The 18,941-nt window shown below is 40.9% G+C and overlaps 1 protein-coding gene across 1 annotated transcript in view; it reads left to right on the top strand.

Moving 5' to 3' along the window:
* fgf11a (fibroblast growth factor 11a) overlaps window positions 1-18,941 on the top strand; it is a 49,294-nt gene that overhangs the window by 21,655 nt on the left and 8,698 nt on the right. Inside the window, exons 2-3 of the mRNA XM_027028918.2 lie at window positions 1,686-1,796; window positions 11,501-11,604. Of these exons, the coding sequence (XP_026884719.2) occupies window positions 1,686-1,796; window positions 11,501-11,604 (215 nt within the window). The remainder of the gene's footprint in view (window positions 1-1,685; window positions 1,797-11,500; window positions 11,605-18,941) is intronic.

Genomic DNA, 18,941 nt, shown 5'->3' on the forward strand with positions numbered 1-18,941 from the left:
CTCAATTCTTTTTAATAGTTTATTTTTTTAAATCTCAGGGCAAAGGTGAGGTATTCCATTTCAAATATTTCATTTATACTGTTTTCCCCTTTGTTCCACAGTTGGGGGGCTGTCTGCAAACAATTAAGAGTAATTGCGTTCTTGGAGGCCACTAAAAAGATCTGAACCACATTTCTACCCCCCACCCACCCCCCAAATCCAACCAAACCATCTGGTATGTTCTCCATAGGTTCATATGATCTTAATGATCTTAATGAATTCTTAGTAAGCATATCAGATGGTTGCAAGCACTGAACACCCGCTCAAGAGCTCACACAATTCTCTCTGTCTGTCTGTCTGTCTGTCTGTCTGTCTGTCTATCTATCTATCTATCTATCTATCTATCTATCTATCTATCTATCTATCTATCTATCTATCTATCTATCTATCTATCTATCTATCTATCTATCTATCTATCTATCTATCTATCTATCTATCTATCTATCTATCTATCTATCTATTTTCTGCTGAAGGTCTGGAGTATTATTAACCACAATGTCACACACTGGAAAATGCTGGCCATATCTTAATTGGATCTTAATCACTGCATCTTTAAATTGATCTGTAAAATGGCTTTTTTCACCTATTTGTTTAACGTATTTAATTATTTAGGTTTACTTATTTACACAAATCCAATTACCTTTCAACAGTAATTCTGCTTCTACTCTGATTTCACATTGATCTCTAACTTTGAAGAAATTGATGCTGGAGCACCATCTCTCTAAGCAGTAGGTGCAGGAGAATAAATGAAATTGCTGGCCGGTGTTTGAACAACGTTCACTTTACTTAGCATTGTAGTGAATTAAAACGAAGCTACGTTACATGATTATCCTCTCACAGTGCAGGTCACTTCCCTCTGCAGCTGCTGTGGTTCCCCCCCAGAACTGCTTTTTCTTACCCCATTGTTACTTTCTAAATATTTGTGTTAGCAGACACCAGACACTCCACCCAAACTCATATCTTTTAGATTTCTCCCATTAAATATGATGCTATTTTTTCTAGTGATTTTTCTAGTGATCTCTCTCTCTCTCTCTCTCTCTCTCTCTCTCTCTCTCTCTCTCTCTCTCTCTCTCTCTCTCTCTCTCTCTCTCTCTCTCTCTCTCCCTCCCTCCCTCCCTCTCCCTCCCTCCCTCCCTCCCTCCCTCAGAGTCGATGATTAAATCTGCGGAACAGCAGGGTAACTGACTGCCACTTTTCAGCAGTTCTGAGCCGCTAGCGGCAGACATGGCCAGGAGCAAAGCTAGACAAATTTGTTCTCTCAGCCTGAAAAACTCATCCCGTTGCCCCTAAACAGCTTATCTTCTCGCTGCTTATCTTCTCTGTGAGTGTAGAACTCTGGTGTTTATGGTGTGCAGTGACGTGGTGGCATTGCAGGAAAGGCACATGTATTGTGGTCTTCATTCTCCCAGCAGCCTACGAGACTCTCTGTGGGCTCTGAGACATAAATAATGCCCATCCTTCATTCTACGTCACTTCTGTATTGTGTTCACAGACACATTAAGCTTGCTTGTTTGTAGGAGAACAAAAGGCCTTTTTTAAACAAACACTATGTATGTATTAATCTACTGTATGTAATGCTGGTAAGACTATGTCCGGTGTTTTCTAACTCTCACTCTCTCTCACACACACACACACACACACACCAGAGCCTCAGCTGAAGGGCATTGTCACGCACCTCTACTGCCGGCATGGATTCTACCTCCAGATGTTACCAGACGGCAGCATGGATGGCACAAAGGACGAGAGCAGCTCCTTTTGTAAGTCTTCATAAACATGTTATGCACAGTGTCTGGGTTCCATTTATAAGTCTTCATAAACATGTTATGCACAATGTCTGGGTTCCATTTATAAGTCTTCATAAACATGTTATGCACAATGTCTGGGTTCCATTTATAAGTCTTCATAAACATGTTATGCAGTGTCTGGGTTCCATTTATAAGTCTTCATATACATGTTATGCACAGTGTCTGGGTTCCATTTATAAGTCTTCATAAACATGTTATGCACAATGTCTGGGTTACATTTATAAGTCTTCATAAACATGTTATGCATAATGTCTGGGTTCCATTTATAAGTCTTCATAAACATGTTATGCACAGTGTCTGGGTTCCATTTATAAGTCTTCATAAACATGTTATGCACAGTGTCTGGGTTCCATTTATAAGTCTTCATAAACATGTTATGCACCGTGTCTGGGTTCCATTTATAAGTCTTCATAAACATGTTATGCAGTGTCTGGGTTCCATTTATAAGTCTTCATATACATGTTATGCACAGTGTCTGGGTTCCATTTATAAGTCTTCATAAACATATTATGCACAGTGTCTGGGTTCCATTTATAAGTCTTCATAAACATGTTATGCACAGTGTCTGGGTTCCATTTATAAGTCTTCATAAACATGTTATGCACCGTGTCTGGGTTCCATTTATAAGTCTTCATAAACATGTTATGCAGTGTCTGGGTTCCATTTATAAGTCTTCATATACATGTTATGCACAGTGTCTGGGTTCCATTTATAAGTCTTCATAAACATGTTATGCACAATGTCTGGGTTACATTTATAAGTCTTCATAAACATGTTATGCACAATGTCTGGGTTCCATTTATAAGTCTTCATATACATGTTATGCACAGTGTCTGGGTTCCATTTATAAGTCTTCATAAACATGTTATGCACAGTGTCTGGGTTCCATTTATAAGTCTTCATAAACATGTTATGCACCGTGTCTGGGTTCCATTTATAAGTCTTCATAAACATGTTATGCAGTGTCTCGGTTCCATTTATAAGTCTTCATATACATGTTATGCACAGTGTCTGGGTTCCATTTATAAGTCTTCATAAACATGTTATGCACCGTGTCTGGGTTCCATTTATAAGTCTTCATAAACATGTTATGCAGTGTCTGGGTTCCATTTATAAGTCTTCATATACATGTTATGCACAGTGTCTGGGTTCCATTTATAAGTCTTCATAAACATGTTATGCACAATGTCTGGGTTACATTTATAAGTCTTCATAAACATGTTATGCACAATGTCTGGGTTCCATTTATAAGTCTTCATAAACATGTTATGCACAGTGTCTGGGTTCCATTTATAAGTCTTCATAAACATGTTATGCACCGTGTCTGGGTTCCATTTATAAGTCTTCATAAACATGTTATGCAGTGTCTGGGTTCCATTTATAAGTCTTCATATACATGTTATGCACAGTGTCTGGGTTCCATTTATAAGTCTTCATAAACATATTATGCACAGTGTCTGGGTTCCATTTATAAGTCTTCATAAACATGTTATGCACAGTGTCTGGGTTCCATTTATAAGTCTTCATAAACATGTTATGCACAGTGTCTGGGTTCCATTTATAAGTCTTCATAAACATGTTATGCACAATGTCTGGGTTCCATTTATAAGTCTTCATAAACATGTTATGCACAGTGTCTGGGTTCCATTTATAAGTCTTCATAAACATGTTATGCACATAGCGCCAGCCCCTGTCCACCTCACCCAAACTAATTCTCCTATACAATAAAAGAGAAAGCAGATGGAAGTGTAGCACCCTGCCTCCCCATGGGTCTCTGTAACAGGGTCTCTGTAATATGCATTATGTAACCCTCACTCCTTTTGTATGTGTTGTGGGATATGATTCGTGCCCACTTCATGACTAAACGTTGTTGTTGTTGTTGTTTATACAGTATAATGGTTCCTTCAATAAACAACACCACAACCTTTCATCTGCCCCATGTGGGGTAACGCCAGTCGTGCACATAGGGTGGTGGAGGGGAATTTGGGAGTGCTTTCTTGCAGACCAACTCAGCATGCAAATGTAATGCTTTCGGATTTGACCTGACCAAATAATTAATTCTGATTTACCCTGCAGAGAATTTCCAAATGTCATCAGTTTAACCTCTAGCTAAATCCTGTTTTGCATTATATTATTCAGCATCAAAATACCAGTGCAGAGGGGCTATAAATTATAGTATCTTGAAATGAATTATCTGGTGTGTTAGTTTGTGGTCCCTGGCACTAAACAGGACCAACCTCCAGGATGCAATCTCCCCCTCCTTCTTCCAGCAGCACACTAGGCATGTGTCTTTGGGACGCTTTTAGACATCAGACATCAGTTTGTCAAGCTGAAGGACTTCGGAGCTCAGCGTGTATGCCTGGGACCCAATTCAGCCAATATCATGTAGTACTGGACATATCCATCCCATTAAATATAATATACTATAATAATGAATTATAGTATATTAATCTTTAGTTTTATACATTTTTAAAATTTCTGCATTTTATACAATTAATTACTGTGATTGAGCCAGTATGTTACTTTAAATGTGATTTACGGTTTCATACCAGAGTCTGTGTTGCATTCTGGAAATATATTTACAGTTGTGAGAATCTATGCAGATCTTGTATGGCTGCAGTAACATTACTGTATGAATATTGCAGAAGCTAATATAGCAAACCTCTCAGTATCATAAGTTTTACCTTTAAACCTAGGTGCCCAAAACAACAGCAACAAAGAATCCTTGTCTCTACTTGGTTAAATTTTGTTTTTCCATTCCTTTGTCTTTCATTTATTTAGTTTTACCAACTTTCTATACTCAATGGAACTCATATTAATTTGCAATCTTTAACAAACTTAAAGGCCCTCCTGCACAGTTGTTATATTCCTGTTACATTCCCATGCCGTGAAACAACATTAAAATTAGTGTTTATTTCAATTTCTAGACAACTGTTTAGAAACAAAACAAAACAAAACAATTTGTTATTTATTTGGCGCCGTTTACCGTTCTGCTGTGTGGGCGTGTCCGACAGCGGATTGATTGACAGCTTCAGTGATAAACGTAAGCACCCCAGTCAGTCCTTATGGCGCAGGCCAGATCACATCAACGCGGCTTTACATGTGTGAACCTAAAGAGGTGAAAGGCTGTTAGGGGTTTCGGACAGAGGCTTTCGAAATTCTCTGGTTAAATTAGACGATGCCACAGTTAATAATATAGGAACACATTTAGCGTGGTATTGTCTGTACATTTCTTACATATTGATCACTTTTACATTAAAGCTATTAACTCCCATTAACTAGCTAGCCAACTTATATTCGTCTGGATAACCAGGTCTAGCTAACAGGCTGAAATGTGGGAGTCATTGACTACTGCCAGTTTCAAAATTGTCAGTGCATCGCTACAAACTCTTGTATTGGGTACCACTTCAACTCCAGAAAGAAACTGAGTCATTTTTATTTGGTCTCATTTTCGGGAATAAAATGTAGAGCGTAACCTCCTTCGTTCCCCAAAACTGAGCCTTTGAATATGTGCGCCATTTGAGTAGAGGTGCAGAGTGAGTGTGGGAGGGTCAGTTGAGCTCACAGTTCATGGATATGCAATATAATCTAATTAGCGATAGTCAAGAGTTTTTCATGACATCTAAGATAATGCCAAATAAACTGTACTTCCTAAACGGTCGTTAAGGGGCAGTATGCAAAACCATTTAGATTTAGGTTATTTTATGCACTCTGTAGTGCCCAATATATTTACTGAGGCAGAGGTATGAAGATAATAACATACTTGCTGTTAATCTAACATTTTGAGTAAGGATGTAAAACTGGGCATATGGCCTTTAACCTGACACATAAATGGGCCTAATGTGTTTAATATTAGGTAGCCAGGTAGATGGATAGCTAGGTGTAGCATGCTAGCTATTATTCTGGTTCATACCTGAGATTGTTAAATGGTAATACTACTTAAATATGAACATTTTAAACAGTGGCTATGGCTGATATCCATCTCCATCTACCCTCCACGCAAAACCACAATAAAAGACAACAACTGAGCTAGCTAACCTAGCTAATTTTATCGTAGCACGTATATTAGCTAGCTAGATACTATACGAATCCAATCTCACAGAAGAAAGTTAGGTAAAGTTAAAAGGGTAAAAACACTACCAGATGGCTTCTAACAGACGTAACGCTAGTGGTTGTGCATAGTGAACAGCTTCTCAGCGAATACGCATCACTCTACGCAATCAAAGCTGATGTGTTAACGCCATTTACCAGTTTGAGATGAACATGTGGAATTTTGTGTCCTTTTAAAAATACAGTATATTATTGTATATTTACAAGCATAACATGGAATATAGTATGCAAGGAAACACATGATGTCTTTTTTGCTTACCACTTTCTCAATATATCTCAACTGCCACAAGTTGTTTCAGCTTGAGGTGAACAAATGTTTTGCTAGCTGGTTAAATCTTAGATTCTAATATAGGTAGTGCATAACTGCATAGCAATTGTCTGTTGTATAAAATCCTTGTCTAGATTAGAGATGTCAGTGACTATAGTGTGTGTGCTTGTATGTGTATATATGCATGTTCAGAAGAGGCATAGTACAGAAGAGGCTTGACAGTCAGGGTTCTGGGTATTCTGTCTATGTCTGTCTACCTCTCGCTTCCTTCTGAGAAGGGTGCGGTAGAGGTGTGTGTCCACAGCATTCCAGGATCCTCATTATGCACTACACTGCAGAGTATGCTAACAAGCTCCGCCCACCCACCCCCAAAAACAACAAAAACTGCTGAATCGGCAGTTAGAAGAAATAATTAACACACAGTCTGACTTGCATCTAGAAACATTGTTTTAAACATCCTGGGGTCTAAGGGCTCCATTCTTCCAATCTGTAATGAATTACGTTACACTGATGCCTGCGTTCACGCCAGCTCAGACTTTGGAACGTTCTGTGTTCTTCTAAAAGGAGCAAATATTGCCCCATCAGTCACATTCAATATCTCTCCTTCTCTCTCTCTGTCTCTCTGTTTCTCTCACCCCCCCACCCCCCACCCTTTCTCCTACACCAGAAGCACACACACACACAGACCAGGCATGTACCAGGAACGAGCTGTAGCCAGCTCACCAAGCCAGCTGTCAGAAGCAATATGTCATCTCTTTCTTTCTTTCCCACCCACTCTTCTGCCTGTGTCCCTACATGCCCCTGGACACCCATCCAATCTAAATAGAGAATCAAGCTATGAAGCTTTGCCGAGTCCAAGCCCTCCTCCCCCACTCATCACACAAACACACTTAAATTCACACACTCTTGTACACTAATTCTACAAAGTCATTTTAAGATACAGTTGACCAGTGAGGTTCTCTTAAGCACACCAGTTGAAGAAGAGAAGCCCTCTCTCTCTCTCTCTCTCTCTCTCTCTCTCTCTCTCTCTCTCTCTCTCTCTCTCTCTCTCTCTCTCTCTCTCTCTCTCTCTCTCCGTTTTGTTTTCTCCACCACAGGCGTGCCACCGGCCTCCATCCACTGTGCTTACACGCTGCAAAAAATGTGCCTATTAGCCCCCGAACATCTCACTTTTGCTACAGTCACTTTACAGCTCTACGCAACTCCTGATCCTGGCCCTGCCCTTGACCTTCCCACTTGTCCGATCATGCACCTCTGAAAGATGCTGACCATCATCTCAGTGTGAGCTGCAGCCATCTCTGCTCGGCAGCAGGAATGCTAACCTTTAGCACGGATGACTTCCATAACACATACAGAGGCTCACGCTCCAGGCACTCCAGCACTGGCTTCATTTCCTGTTATGGACTTCTTCAGTGGCCAGCGGATCTGTGCTGCCTTCCCCTGTACGACTTTGCCGTGAATGTGAACCTCTATGAGCAGATGTGAATGTGGTGCCAGTCATGGCTAATTAAGAGCCGTGTGAATGTGTGAGAAGGGCAGGGTGCATCATTTAGGATTTAGGATTAAACTGCAGAAACACACAGCATTGCTCCTTCCTCTGGAAGTAATTAAGCTTTTGTTAATTATCTATTCCCCTATGCTAAGCTACTGAAGCCCTGATGAAATAACCTCCTACTGACATTTCTAGGCAATGACCTTCCTCTTTAGGTGTAGCCAGTGTGAAAAGGCAGACCCAGACGGGTGAGTCCCATGTCCCCAGATGGCCCTCAGCGGGTGTAGGAGGTGCCCAGGCATACCAGAGGAACATCTGCCATGGCGCTGATAGGTGTTCAATCACAAAGCCTGCAGGATCATGCAAGGGCTAGCACACGTCTGCTCAGTCTCCATCCTCTGCTTATGTAGCTAACAGTTCTATTGAAAGAGAGAGAGAGAGAGAGAGAGAGAGAGAGAGAGAGAGAGAGAGAGAGAGAGAGAGGATGCAACTACCCATTATGAGACAGAGAGACAGATGCCAAAACTGACACCCACCTTCACAAAAATGTAAAAAATAAATAAATAAATAAAAATTAAAAATTGAAGGGGAATTCTGGGTATGTATGAAGGAAGAAAGACGTAGTCAGTGCTGAAAAAAAGTATTGTTTCCCGTGTAAAAAAAAAAAAACTAAACACAATGAGAGCAGAAGGGAGAGAAATGGCAGGACAGCCCCATCCCCCATATCCCAGCATGCGTAGGGGCAGATATAATGATTGTGGTGTCTTGGACAAAGACAGGAGTGAGACCCCAATCGTTCCCAACCACAAGTATTTACCTTCATTTTCCCTCCACTACCATGCTCAGCCTGCTGTTACACAGCAGGGTGTGTGGAACCATCAAAGCTGTCTATACTAGTGATGTTCTTTTAAAGCGGCTCTTTTAAGTTAATGATGGGAGCATTGCGGAATGGAGTGTTTTGTTGTTGCTGTTCTTGTTTTAAGACAAGTTGGGTCTTGTAACTCTCTTGCTTCAAGTGTAGCCAAGACCCCAATGTGAAACGTCATATCCATATGTGAATTTAGATTTAGATTCAAGTCTTGCAATAATGCAGAAACATTTCTTTAACTCTCACATTTGAATTAGCTGTACTGTAGATTAATATTGGCAAGTTTGTAAGAAAACATGTAAATGAAAGGCCATTTAGAAGCTGAAAGATCCGGCTCCTGGTGAGCTGAGCTGACTGATATGACTCACTAAAAAGAGTCAGAATGCCCATCTCTAATCTTTATGAAGATTCAGGCTAGCATGTATAGTCTGCAGAGCTTGTGTGGCTGAATGAAAAATAGTAGTTAATTTGGAATGCAGAGACAAATTTTCTGCTTTCATCCCTCTTTTTGCTTTTCTCTGCTACACTCAGATATCTGTTTTTTCCTTGCTCAACACTCTGAAAATGACTTTGAAGCACATCCTATCTACACTGTAGCTAAAGTCTGATCGCTTGCTTGCACCGGTCTGCATTCACACAGTGGCACCCTTACAAACAAAACATGGATCCAACCATTATACCCCTGAACACAAGTGGTGTGCCAATAAGATTACTAAACATAATTGCATAATTACAGTAGCAGATAACAAGCTTTTAAAAATATTCAAATATATTTAAGGATGAGTTAATATCAACACATAAATCCCATTGCTATTTTTCCCTTGCTTTATGGGGGCCCTAGGCGACTGTGTCCCTAGACAACTGAAGCCGTAGGAAATCAGCAGCCCTAGGTAACTGCCCAACTATATTTAATGTAAAGACAGCCCCTGAGTAAGCCCAGCATAGACACATGTTCCTGGAGGTTGCTGAAGGTTGTCACCCGCTATTGTACTTCTCTAAGAGTTGCCACGGAGATAAGGAAAGCTGGGCCATAGGACACTTTACAGCTCCTGGTTCTCACACACACATACACACACAAAACCCTTCAACAAATACTTCGAGACCACATGCAATTCTGGAGTTTCTCCAGTAACCCTTGCGTTGTCAGTCGGCTTATTGATAGTCCGATGAATGATCTCCCCACTGGCGGGGCTGCTCTGATCTGACAGTGCTGACGTACGGCTTAAGATGGGAGAGTATTGACGATGACTCACAGGCTGCTGCTGACCCCTGCAGTGATCTAGCGAGGAGACAGCTTTTCTGCTGTTTATCAGTCACCATGCTTCCTTATGCTGATTTTGACATTTCACACTTCCCATGGGTGTGAGGGGCGTGTGTGTGTGTGTGTGTGTGTGTGTGTGTGTGTGTGTGTGTCACAACTCAGATAACAACTTAGATAATAACTCCTCTTTGTATCTTATTCTTACTCATATATTTACACCTTTCCTCCCATTTCCCAATTTTTCATGTTTTGACATGAATTAATGTGCAGAGCACACAGCATGAATGTCCATTTGAATGAATGTCCATTATATTTTTAAAAAAGATTTAAATTAATCTAAACGTTATGTGCCGAATGTAAAATCTTGAGCCTGACGAGTAGGAAGAGAGACAAGACAGGAAGAGGCCGACTTATTTATTATCGAGATAGAAATCGTAATTCGCTCAATATGTGCAATAATGTCGATCTGCCGACTGCTGACCAGTGGATGTGTTTTTGAATTCATATATAAAATGTAAATGGGCATGTCTTTGAGTCCATTCATGGAAATGTTGGCATACTTTTAAGTCCTGTTCGTCTAATGCGAGTCTTTGAGTTCATAAAGGGAATTAGGCATGCATTTTACCTTATATTTAGATGGTTAGGGTAAGGCTTAGGGCTCAAAACCCACCCAGGAGTTACACTCAGATACCTGGCCATACAACTTGTAGTGTGTGTACATAGCCTTCTCAGTATGTGTGACATAAGTGTAGGTTTTTTTTAGGGGGTGGGTGGGTGGGGTGGGGAGGGCGATATGTCCACCCAAATATTTGTCTTATTTAACATAACGGACTCATATGATGAGTTAGGTTGGGTGGAGTGAGCAGAGAGTCCCACCCAAAGTTGAAATGAATCCTGCATCACTGACGTCAGGTGGCGTGAATTAGATTTACGTTTCCCTTCTGTTCTTTTTCACAATTTTTAGTTTGTAGCAACATCGGCAGAGTGGTGAGATTTCCGAAGGAATGGAGTCATAGATCTGTCTGTTACATTTCGACATGATTTCTCTTCGCATAGCTTCCTGATTGGCTGTCAGAGTGCAGGTTCATTCCAGATTTGTGTTGTCTTGGCAGAGGTCTCAGAGGCACTGTTTAAATCCGCGTAGTTCCTCTAGATACATCACCATGGGCGATTTGTCAGTATGGCTAAAGTCAACATGTCACTACGGACTTTTCTCATGGCTCTTGGCAGCTGTCAGCACTCCTGCCAAAAATTGACAGAACATTAGCAGTGTCACCGGGTCACTGAAACCAGCTTGTGAATAAACCTACACTGCTTAAATGTCATAATGACTTCAGTTGTTATTAAATTAAATCTCTACTGCTAAGAGACATGAAATCCTATAGGTTACAGCTGGAATAATTAGGGTTTGCGCATAGCCTGGATGTTCCTGTGTAATGTGTTTTAGTGGGTCAGAAGCATCATTTGGCCAGTGTCGGTAGGGGGCAAGGTCAAATGTATGATGTGAAATGCATGGAAAATGTGGACGATAGAAAAAAAATGCTAGATAGTAGATCAATTATTAGTTATATGATTAATTTCAGATTGCCATCAGAGAAGGCTGGTGACTAATCTCTCTCTTCATCTCTCTCTCTCTCTCTCTGTCTCTCTTTCTCAGTGCTGTTCAACTTGATTCCTGTGGGCTTGAGGATAGTGGCCATCCAGAGCACTAAGACAGGCCTGTACATCGCCATGAACAGTGAGGGCTACCTCTACAGTTCGGTACGTTCTAAACTGTCTTACAGACATTCCCATCACATACCACCAAAACACCCCCTGGTACTTGCATGTATTACGTTACCAAGGTTAATTAAAGCAATTGCTTCATTTCAAAGTTAAACAAGTTTTTTTCCCAACATTTCTAAATAGTCTGTAAACATCCATTTCCCTTACTTTATTTGCATTAAACACAATTTAATAATACCCAAATAAATATTAATGCAAGAAAGCATTCATGAAAATAGCCACTGGGGGGGGGGGGTGTTTGCTACAAAGTTACTGATATCTTGTGAGATGGCCAGAAGAACACAGGTTTTGTTCTTGTTTGTATCTTTCAACATAATAGTGACTTCAAAAACTTAGACACTATTACACTACAGATAGACAACTTATAGACAGAGCAGAACAGAGTTGAAGAATTATTTGTAGAGCACCTTCTCTGTGTCCTTGTGTGTGTGTGTGTGTGTGTGTGTGTGTGTGTGTGTGTGAGAGAGAGAGAGAGAGAGATAGAGAGAGAGAGAGAGAGAGAGAGAGAGAGAGAGAGTGGCCATAAGACTTGCTTACTAGTGTAAAGTGGCAGTGGGATTTCTCCATGTCCATATGTGCAGCATGCTTATCTGCATCTGCACAATGCAAAGGTGAATCATACACCTTTCATACAAAAAAGTACAAAAAAGTGAAATGTATTTTTGCCCACCAGTTGCTCAAGCGCCCAAGAGTTCTATTTCAACCTGAGGTGAACAAATGTTTTGCTAATTGGTTAAATCTTTGACACTAATATATTTGAATAATTGTCTAGTGTATAAAACCATTGTCTAGTAGCTGATAAGAGGTGTTAGAGCATTGACAGTTGTGCATGCATGTGTGTGTGTGTGTATGTGTGTGCTTGTGTGTTGGCAGACAGTGGGATTAACTATCAGGCACCTTCATTGTATTATTTGACATGAGGTCAGCATATATCCTCTAGAGCTGCTGAATAAGAGGGAAAAAACACAGTCAGGAGAGACCTGTGCAGTCAGGAGAGACCTGAGTGCAGTAAAGAGAGACCTGTGCAATGGCTCCCCTCCTTTGTCAGTCAGAGAAGACAGACATGGGTCTTCTGCCTTTTGAAGTGCATCCATTCCTACACTTCTGTATTAGCTAAGGTAAAATGATGACACGTGTAAACTGTAGACACCTCGAACTCCCATGCACTCGCACCTACCATCTCCACTTGATTAAATTCCCTTTTTGGCGGTGCAGTGTGAAGTGGTCTCCTTGAATGTCTCCTTGAGGTTTCCTACATTTTTTCATTCCATATCCTTCTGGGCTGCGAACTAGGAAGATGCTTTCATCTCCAAAAAAGGGTCCAGAACTCACTGACCAGGGTTTTCACCTTCATGTGCAAATGACAATGTGTGAGATGAGTAAATTTACTTTTTAGCTGCATGGAGTCAGGAACCTTGCAGGTTAAACTAATCATTCTTTTCCATGGTCCTCCCCAATGTGACGAATAAGGAGGATGGAATTTCCAAACACAGTTCTGTTCATTTAAGTATTTAAGATACTGATATCTTCATGCTGCATTTTTCCCATTCCTAACTCCTGACAAGCTCCAATAAAATTGATATCTTGCTCTGAGATTGTTTTGCTGTGGAACTAATACATGTTAAGACATCCATAGACTCCACATTTTCAATATGTAAAGCTTATACTCATGCAAATGAAGAGCACTGCCTGACACTTGTTCTGAGAAGCACCTTGTCTGGTTTGTCATATAACTACTGTGCAAGCACTGAAGACATCCAAGCCCACACATGCTTGGTGGTTCTGGGGGAAGGTTTGCCATCTTCTACCTTTACTCTATCTGTGACAAGTGACCCACTGATGCAAAATGGAACTTCTTTCCCCCACTGATCCAGAAACCTGCTGCTCTGGTGGCCCCCTCCATCAACTGACAACTTTGTGGCCTCACCGTATTGTGATAGTGTCTCACAGTGATGAGACATGATTTGCTCTTTGTTCAGATTAGTTGATGCTTCTCGTCTAGATTTGTGCATGTTTAGTGCATATTTTAGCGACAGATCAACTCTGAGGATATCATTAATCAGGACTGGATTCAGGACTTTAAAAGTGAACAATTTTTGGAGATGTGGAGATGTAATTCTTCTCGTTGAGCAGACTGAGCTCCCCTGTATGAGCTTCTCTCTAAGCAAGCCTAATGATTCCCTGCTGAAGTCGCCTCATCTGGAGTGAAGGGATGACGCATCTACTCCATTTTCTGAGAGTGGACATAAGGTTTGGTTTGAAAGCATTGACAATATGGATAAAAAATGCCACAACTCTCTGAAGAAAATGCCAAGTGGAGAATTGTTTGAAGCAATGCAAGGTAATCAGTTTAATCTGTTATGCATTCTGACATTTCTACTGCCAGCACTAGTCCACACATTTCAAGACATGGTTCAGTAGGTTCTGGCCAGGGGGGTTAATTTTGCCTTTGCTGGGATGAATCCTATGTGAAGATATCCATGTTCTGCAATACCCAGAAGTAAGTGACAGCCCCTTTAGCTTTGTTGGGTGCATCTATGAACATGCACAACTAAGTATTCTTTGCCTTGGAGGGAATGTAGGGTGTGTGGTTGTATGGGATTTGGAGCTCTTTCAGATGTTTAAGTGAGCTCCTCCAATTGTTCCAGTTACCTGACTTTTCTTCTGGGAATAAGGAATCCTGGTCACTCATGCTCTTTGACAACTCCTGTAGCAAAGCTCTTCTTTGAATGGTCATTGTGCCACCGTACCAAGCAGGTCAAAAAGACTGTTGACTGTTGACAGGACTCCATGCCACATGCATGGCTTCTGATTCTCTGACCCTTGAAAGGTAAAAGTGTCAGTTTTTATCTCCCAGCATAAGCCAAGACTTTTTTGCATTGGTAAAAATTTGTATGAATGAAATCTTTCATGTTTTTGGCCAAGTCATCAGGAGAGGGCTTTCATTACTCTAGTGTTGTTTGAGGCAATTTAGTGTAATTTCAGACTGAATTGAAAAATGCCAATGAAGCTTGGGTCCATTTCAGATGGTTGATATCCTGTTGGCACACATAATAGGGTATCAGATCCTTCTTCAGCAGCTTGTGTAAGGCTATACATGGCAAAGACAGGGCTGTTACCATAAAACATGCACTCACATCCAATATTCAGTGATGTCATTTGTAATGTTATTGGCTCTGTACCAGAAAAACTGTATCAGGTAATTCTTGTGACCCATTTGAACAACTCAGTAAAACATTTGCTCAATATCTGTTGTTATTGCCACTGGTTTCTTTCTGAAACACATCAGCACTCCCAGGAGATCTGGACTAGTGAGCAAAACTTTGTTGAGGGACATGCCTTTGTATTGTGCACTGGAATCAAATACCACCCTGATTTGATATGGTTTTTGAGGATGGTAGACACCAAAGACCAGCAAGAATTCATGCAACCTCAATGTGACCGTTCTGAAAAACATTCTCAAAGAAAGTCTCTTGTCTAGAGTGCAATGCAGAGAAGCAAAGCGAGAGAGTAGTTGTGCATGATTATTAGCAAGAGGTAGCCTAGATGTTCTTAAGAGTAATGAAGCAACCCAGCTGCTGGTCTCATCTTTGTGAAATTGCTTGTCTATTATTTCCAAGAACATTTCCTTTTGAAAGGATAGTGCAGATTTGTTGTCCTTTTGTTTTATTCAAACATACCTTGTCCAAGTTTGTCCTTTGGGACTTGTGACTGAGCTTTCTTGGATGGACTGCAGAAGTGTTGATGTGATAGCTCCCCATCATAACTCACCTGCTTTCTTATCTGAATGTGATTCAGACATGAGGTTGAAGAATGTAGGCCACCGGATGTCCAGCAGTTTTGAATGTACTGATCTCTGTCTTATATACATTGCCGAGGAAGACTTCAGCCTTTAAGTCCAGCTTTATGGCAAAGGGGGCATTGTGGGGACCATTTTCCTGCTCTCTCACTTTGTTCAGCCTCACAATGTCTCTCCCAGGCAAGAGAAGGATTTAGGCATCTGGATCCATCTTTGGGATATGAGCTGTGGCAGTCTTCAGATAAGTATGATGAGGAGGTGCTTCGGGTGTTGGAATCTCACATCTGTTGTTTCAGATTACTTTGCATTCAGAGAGTAAATCAGTGCTAATTTATCCATTTACTGCTCCAATTTAGGAGCCATCTATCTTTAGTCCCATCATCACCATAACTGAGTAAGGGGACGATGTGCTTTGGATGTTGAAAAACTTGAAGAATTCTGACATGACCAATCAGTGGTTGCTTTGGTCATCTAACAATGCAGCCTCATAGCATCCAGATATACCCTAATCAAGCATGTTTTTGAGCAGGATTTGTTCACTTGGCATTCACCATTTAGTTCAGAGTGAGGTGACTGTACGGCAGGCACTGGGGTTTTCTTTTCATACTGTTCCAACTCCGTCTGCTTCCTAGGTAGTAGGTATTTCAGTTCTGTAAGCCAGACCTGTATGAATAGTTGTGCTGTTCACTGTCACATTCTTCACATTTAATGACAACCCAGTAGTCTTTGGTCATCCTTTTGAAAGAGGATGAGCTTTATTGTGCATAGGGCTGTGCTTACTAGGTTATTTACCTGTCTCCGATGTCACAATGATATTGGTCTCAGCTGCTGTAGTGATGTTTTTTGTGTGTACAACGACGAGAACTTTTGGATTTCATATTTCAATGCAGGCTTTTCATTTCTGGTTGGACTGCTGTAGCTGCTTGACAGCATGAAGCTGGAGTCATTTCTCACTCTGGCCTCAGAGCTGCAAATTCCACAAAGAAAGAGAATGGGAGGACTTTCACATTGTGTTCATTCTTGAACTTTGCTCCTGATGCCATCCACTTATCTTGTACACTGTTATTCTACAATTGGGTTAAATACTACATGCGGTATCAAGGTAAGAATGACCTGGTAAGAATCCATCAACCTTAGCAGAATTTAATTCCAGGAGAAGATCTCCTAAGTCTCTGAGCTTAATATTATCTCTGCTGGATATTCTTGTGACGCCACCTAACTTTTGGAAGAGAGCCATTTTAATAATTTCTATGGCATCATAGCATTGGTTAATTCTGTTCCAGGCCATTTGAAGGGCAGTGTTATGGTTGTTGATATGAATGGAACAGATTCTCCTAACATGTTTTGAGGATTCTTTCCCCAGCCACTTGGAAAGCTGTTATAAGTTTTCACTAGCTGAAACACCCAAGCCATTAATAGCATTAATAAAAATGACTGCCATGATCTATGATCTATGTTTCTGGTCTGTCATCAAACTCAGTGAGTCCAGTAGTCACATGCTCATGATGTGCTAAAAACTTAACAAAGTCATAGGAGAGGAGAGCGCCAAGTGTCAGGTCTGGTATTTAAATGTGATAGGAGGAGATGGTTCTGTCGTGAGGAGATAAAAGTACACTCTGCGGTACTGAGATAGCTTTGAACTTTCACTTACATTGGCATGTTTTAAGTTCTAAATGATGGACTGCCATTATTACTGGGTGAATGATTCACATGAGTAACATCATGCTGTACATGTGATGTCTGGTCCTTGTGTTCCAGGCTAGAGAAGAGAAAAACAGAAAGGGGAGTGTAGTGTAGGCCAGCTTGTTTCTCAACACGCTCTCCCGTCCATCTAGCAGCAAATTTGGGAGACAGCTGACCATGGCTGTGGATTTCTTCACCTTCTAAGTCTGCCTCTGCTTCAAGTGCTTCAGCCTGGGCTTAAGCTGCAGCTGCGTCTTTCTCTAAATGAAGAGCTTCCAGTGTGGCCTCTAATGCTGCTTTCTCAGCTTCTAATCTTCCACATTCTTTTTTCATCGCTAGCTTGTTCTCGGCATACGAGGCACAAGCCTGCGCTGCGTCTGCATTCGCTCATGCATGAGCAGCTGCACTGGCTGATGGTCTGGAATGCAGTGAGCACAGATAAGACTCTTAAAGCTTGGTCTTTCTCCACATGCAGGCTACTGGAGTATAGACTGGTCTTCAAGTGGTGTCAGTAGCAATTACTGATTCAACAGCTTGTCAATGTACTGATCTCCCTGTGTGTGCATTGAGGCTATACAGTTTGGCAGCGAGATAAACCCTTTCAAGAATGTGATGAAGAAATATGCCAAACTTCTGTGGCTCCAGTGTTTATTCTTGGAAATGAGGTGAAACTATCAAGAAGTACAAAAACGTGTCTAAGGGTTCCTTACAAAATTAAATGTGTCTGTAAAATTAAGCTTTAATTAAAATATAATTAAATTGTAATTAATTTTAATTCAAATTAAGGTATGTGATAAGTAATATCAAATAATCTCTAAAGCAACAGCTACATATCATAACAGCTATGAAAGCGATTCTATAGTCAATCATTTTACAGCAAGGTCAATACAAATACAATCCTATTAGGATATAGACAATATTAGATATGATATGATATGATTACAACAAATAGTTAAATAATAAAGTAAACGTAGCTGTTGAATAAAATTATTATTAGTTATTAGTCATAATAGTAGTGGTAGTAGTGTTATATTGCATTGAAATAAAAAAAATATATTAATAATAAATGCATTTTTAAAATAATTACATTTAAAGTTATTTCAAAGCGAAAGGTAATCTCAGTCTCTTCTCCTCACACTGTATCAGCTGATGACATGTGAGATGCTGGAGCTCACAAACCTCAGCTCTGTGAGCTAAGAATGTAAAGGAGGGAGGGGTGGAGGGATACAGGGAATACAGGGAGAGCAGGGAATACCGGGAACGCACCGTGAGCACTTCCCTCCAGATGGAGAAAGGAGGACACTCTCATACTTTGCGGGGATTTTCTCTCGTTTCTCCCTCTCTCATGTGGTCTTTTCCCAGAGTGGAAAATAGGTCAGCTTTCTTCTGCCCACAGAATGTATGTGGAAGTAGCCTCTTTACAGCTGCTCTTCTGCTTTCTGTAAGTGTGTGTGTGTGTGTGTGTGTGTGTGTATGGCCTCTCTCACTCACATCCAGCTTCATGCCCATCAATAATTCAACATTATCTAGGGCGCACAAACTCATGTGTTGTCACTGTGTCCTCTGCACAGACTACACACACCCTCCGACAGACTGACAGTCACGCACACATGCACACACAGAGTTGTCGGTCATATCTGCAAGTACTAGTGTAAGGGTTCATAATATAGGGAAGCACTGTGTCATTAGCGTGTTTTCAGTCCGGTCTGGGCTGTCCTACCTCGAGGGACCTGCTGGAAATTGCTTTTGATAAAAATAGTGTTCAGCCCTACAACCTGACCCATTTTATTAACTCCACTCTGCATAGAAGCCACTCCAGACCAACAACTGA

The sequence above is a fragment of the Electrophorus electricus genome, chromosome 19 (assembly GCF_013358815.1).
Source record: "Electrophorus electricus isolate fEleEle1 chromosome 19, fEleEle1.pri, whole genome shotgun sequence".
NCBI classification, from domain to species: Eukaryota; Metazoa; Chordata; class Actinopteri; order Gymnotiformes; family Gymnotidae; genus Electrophorus; species Electrophorus electricus.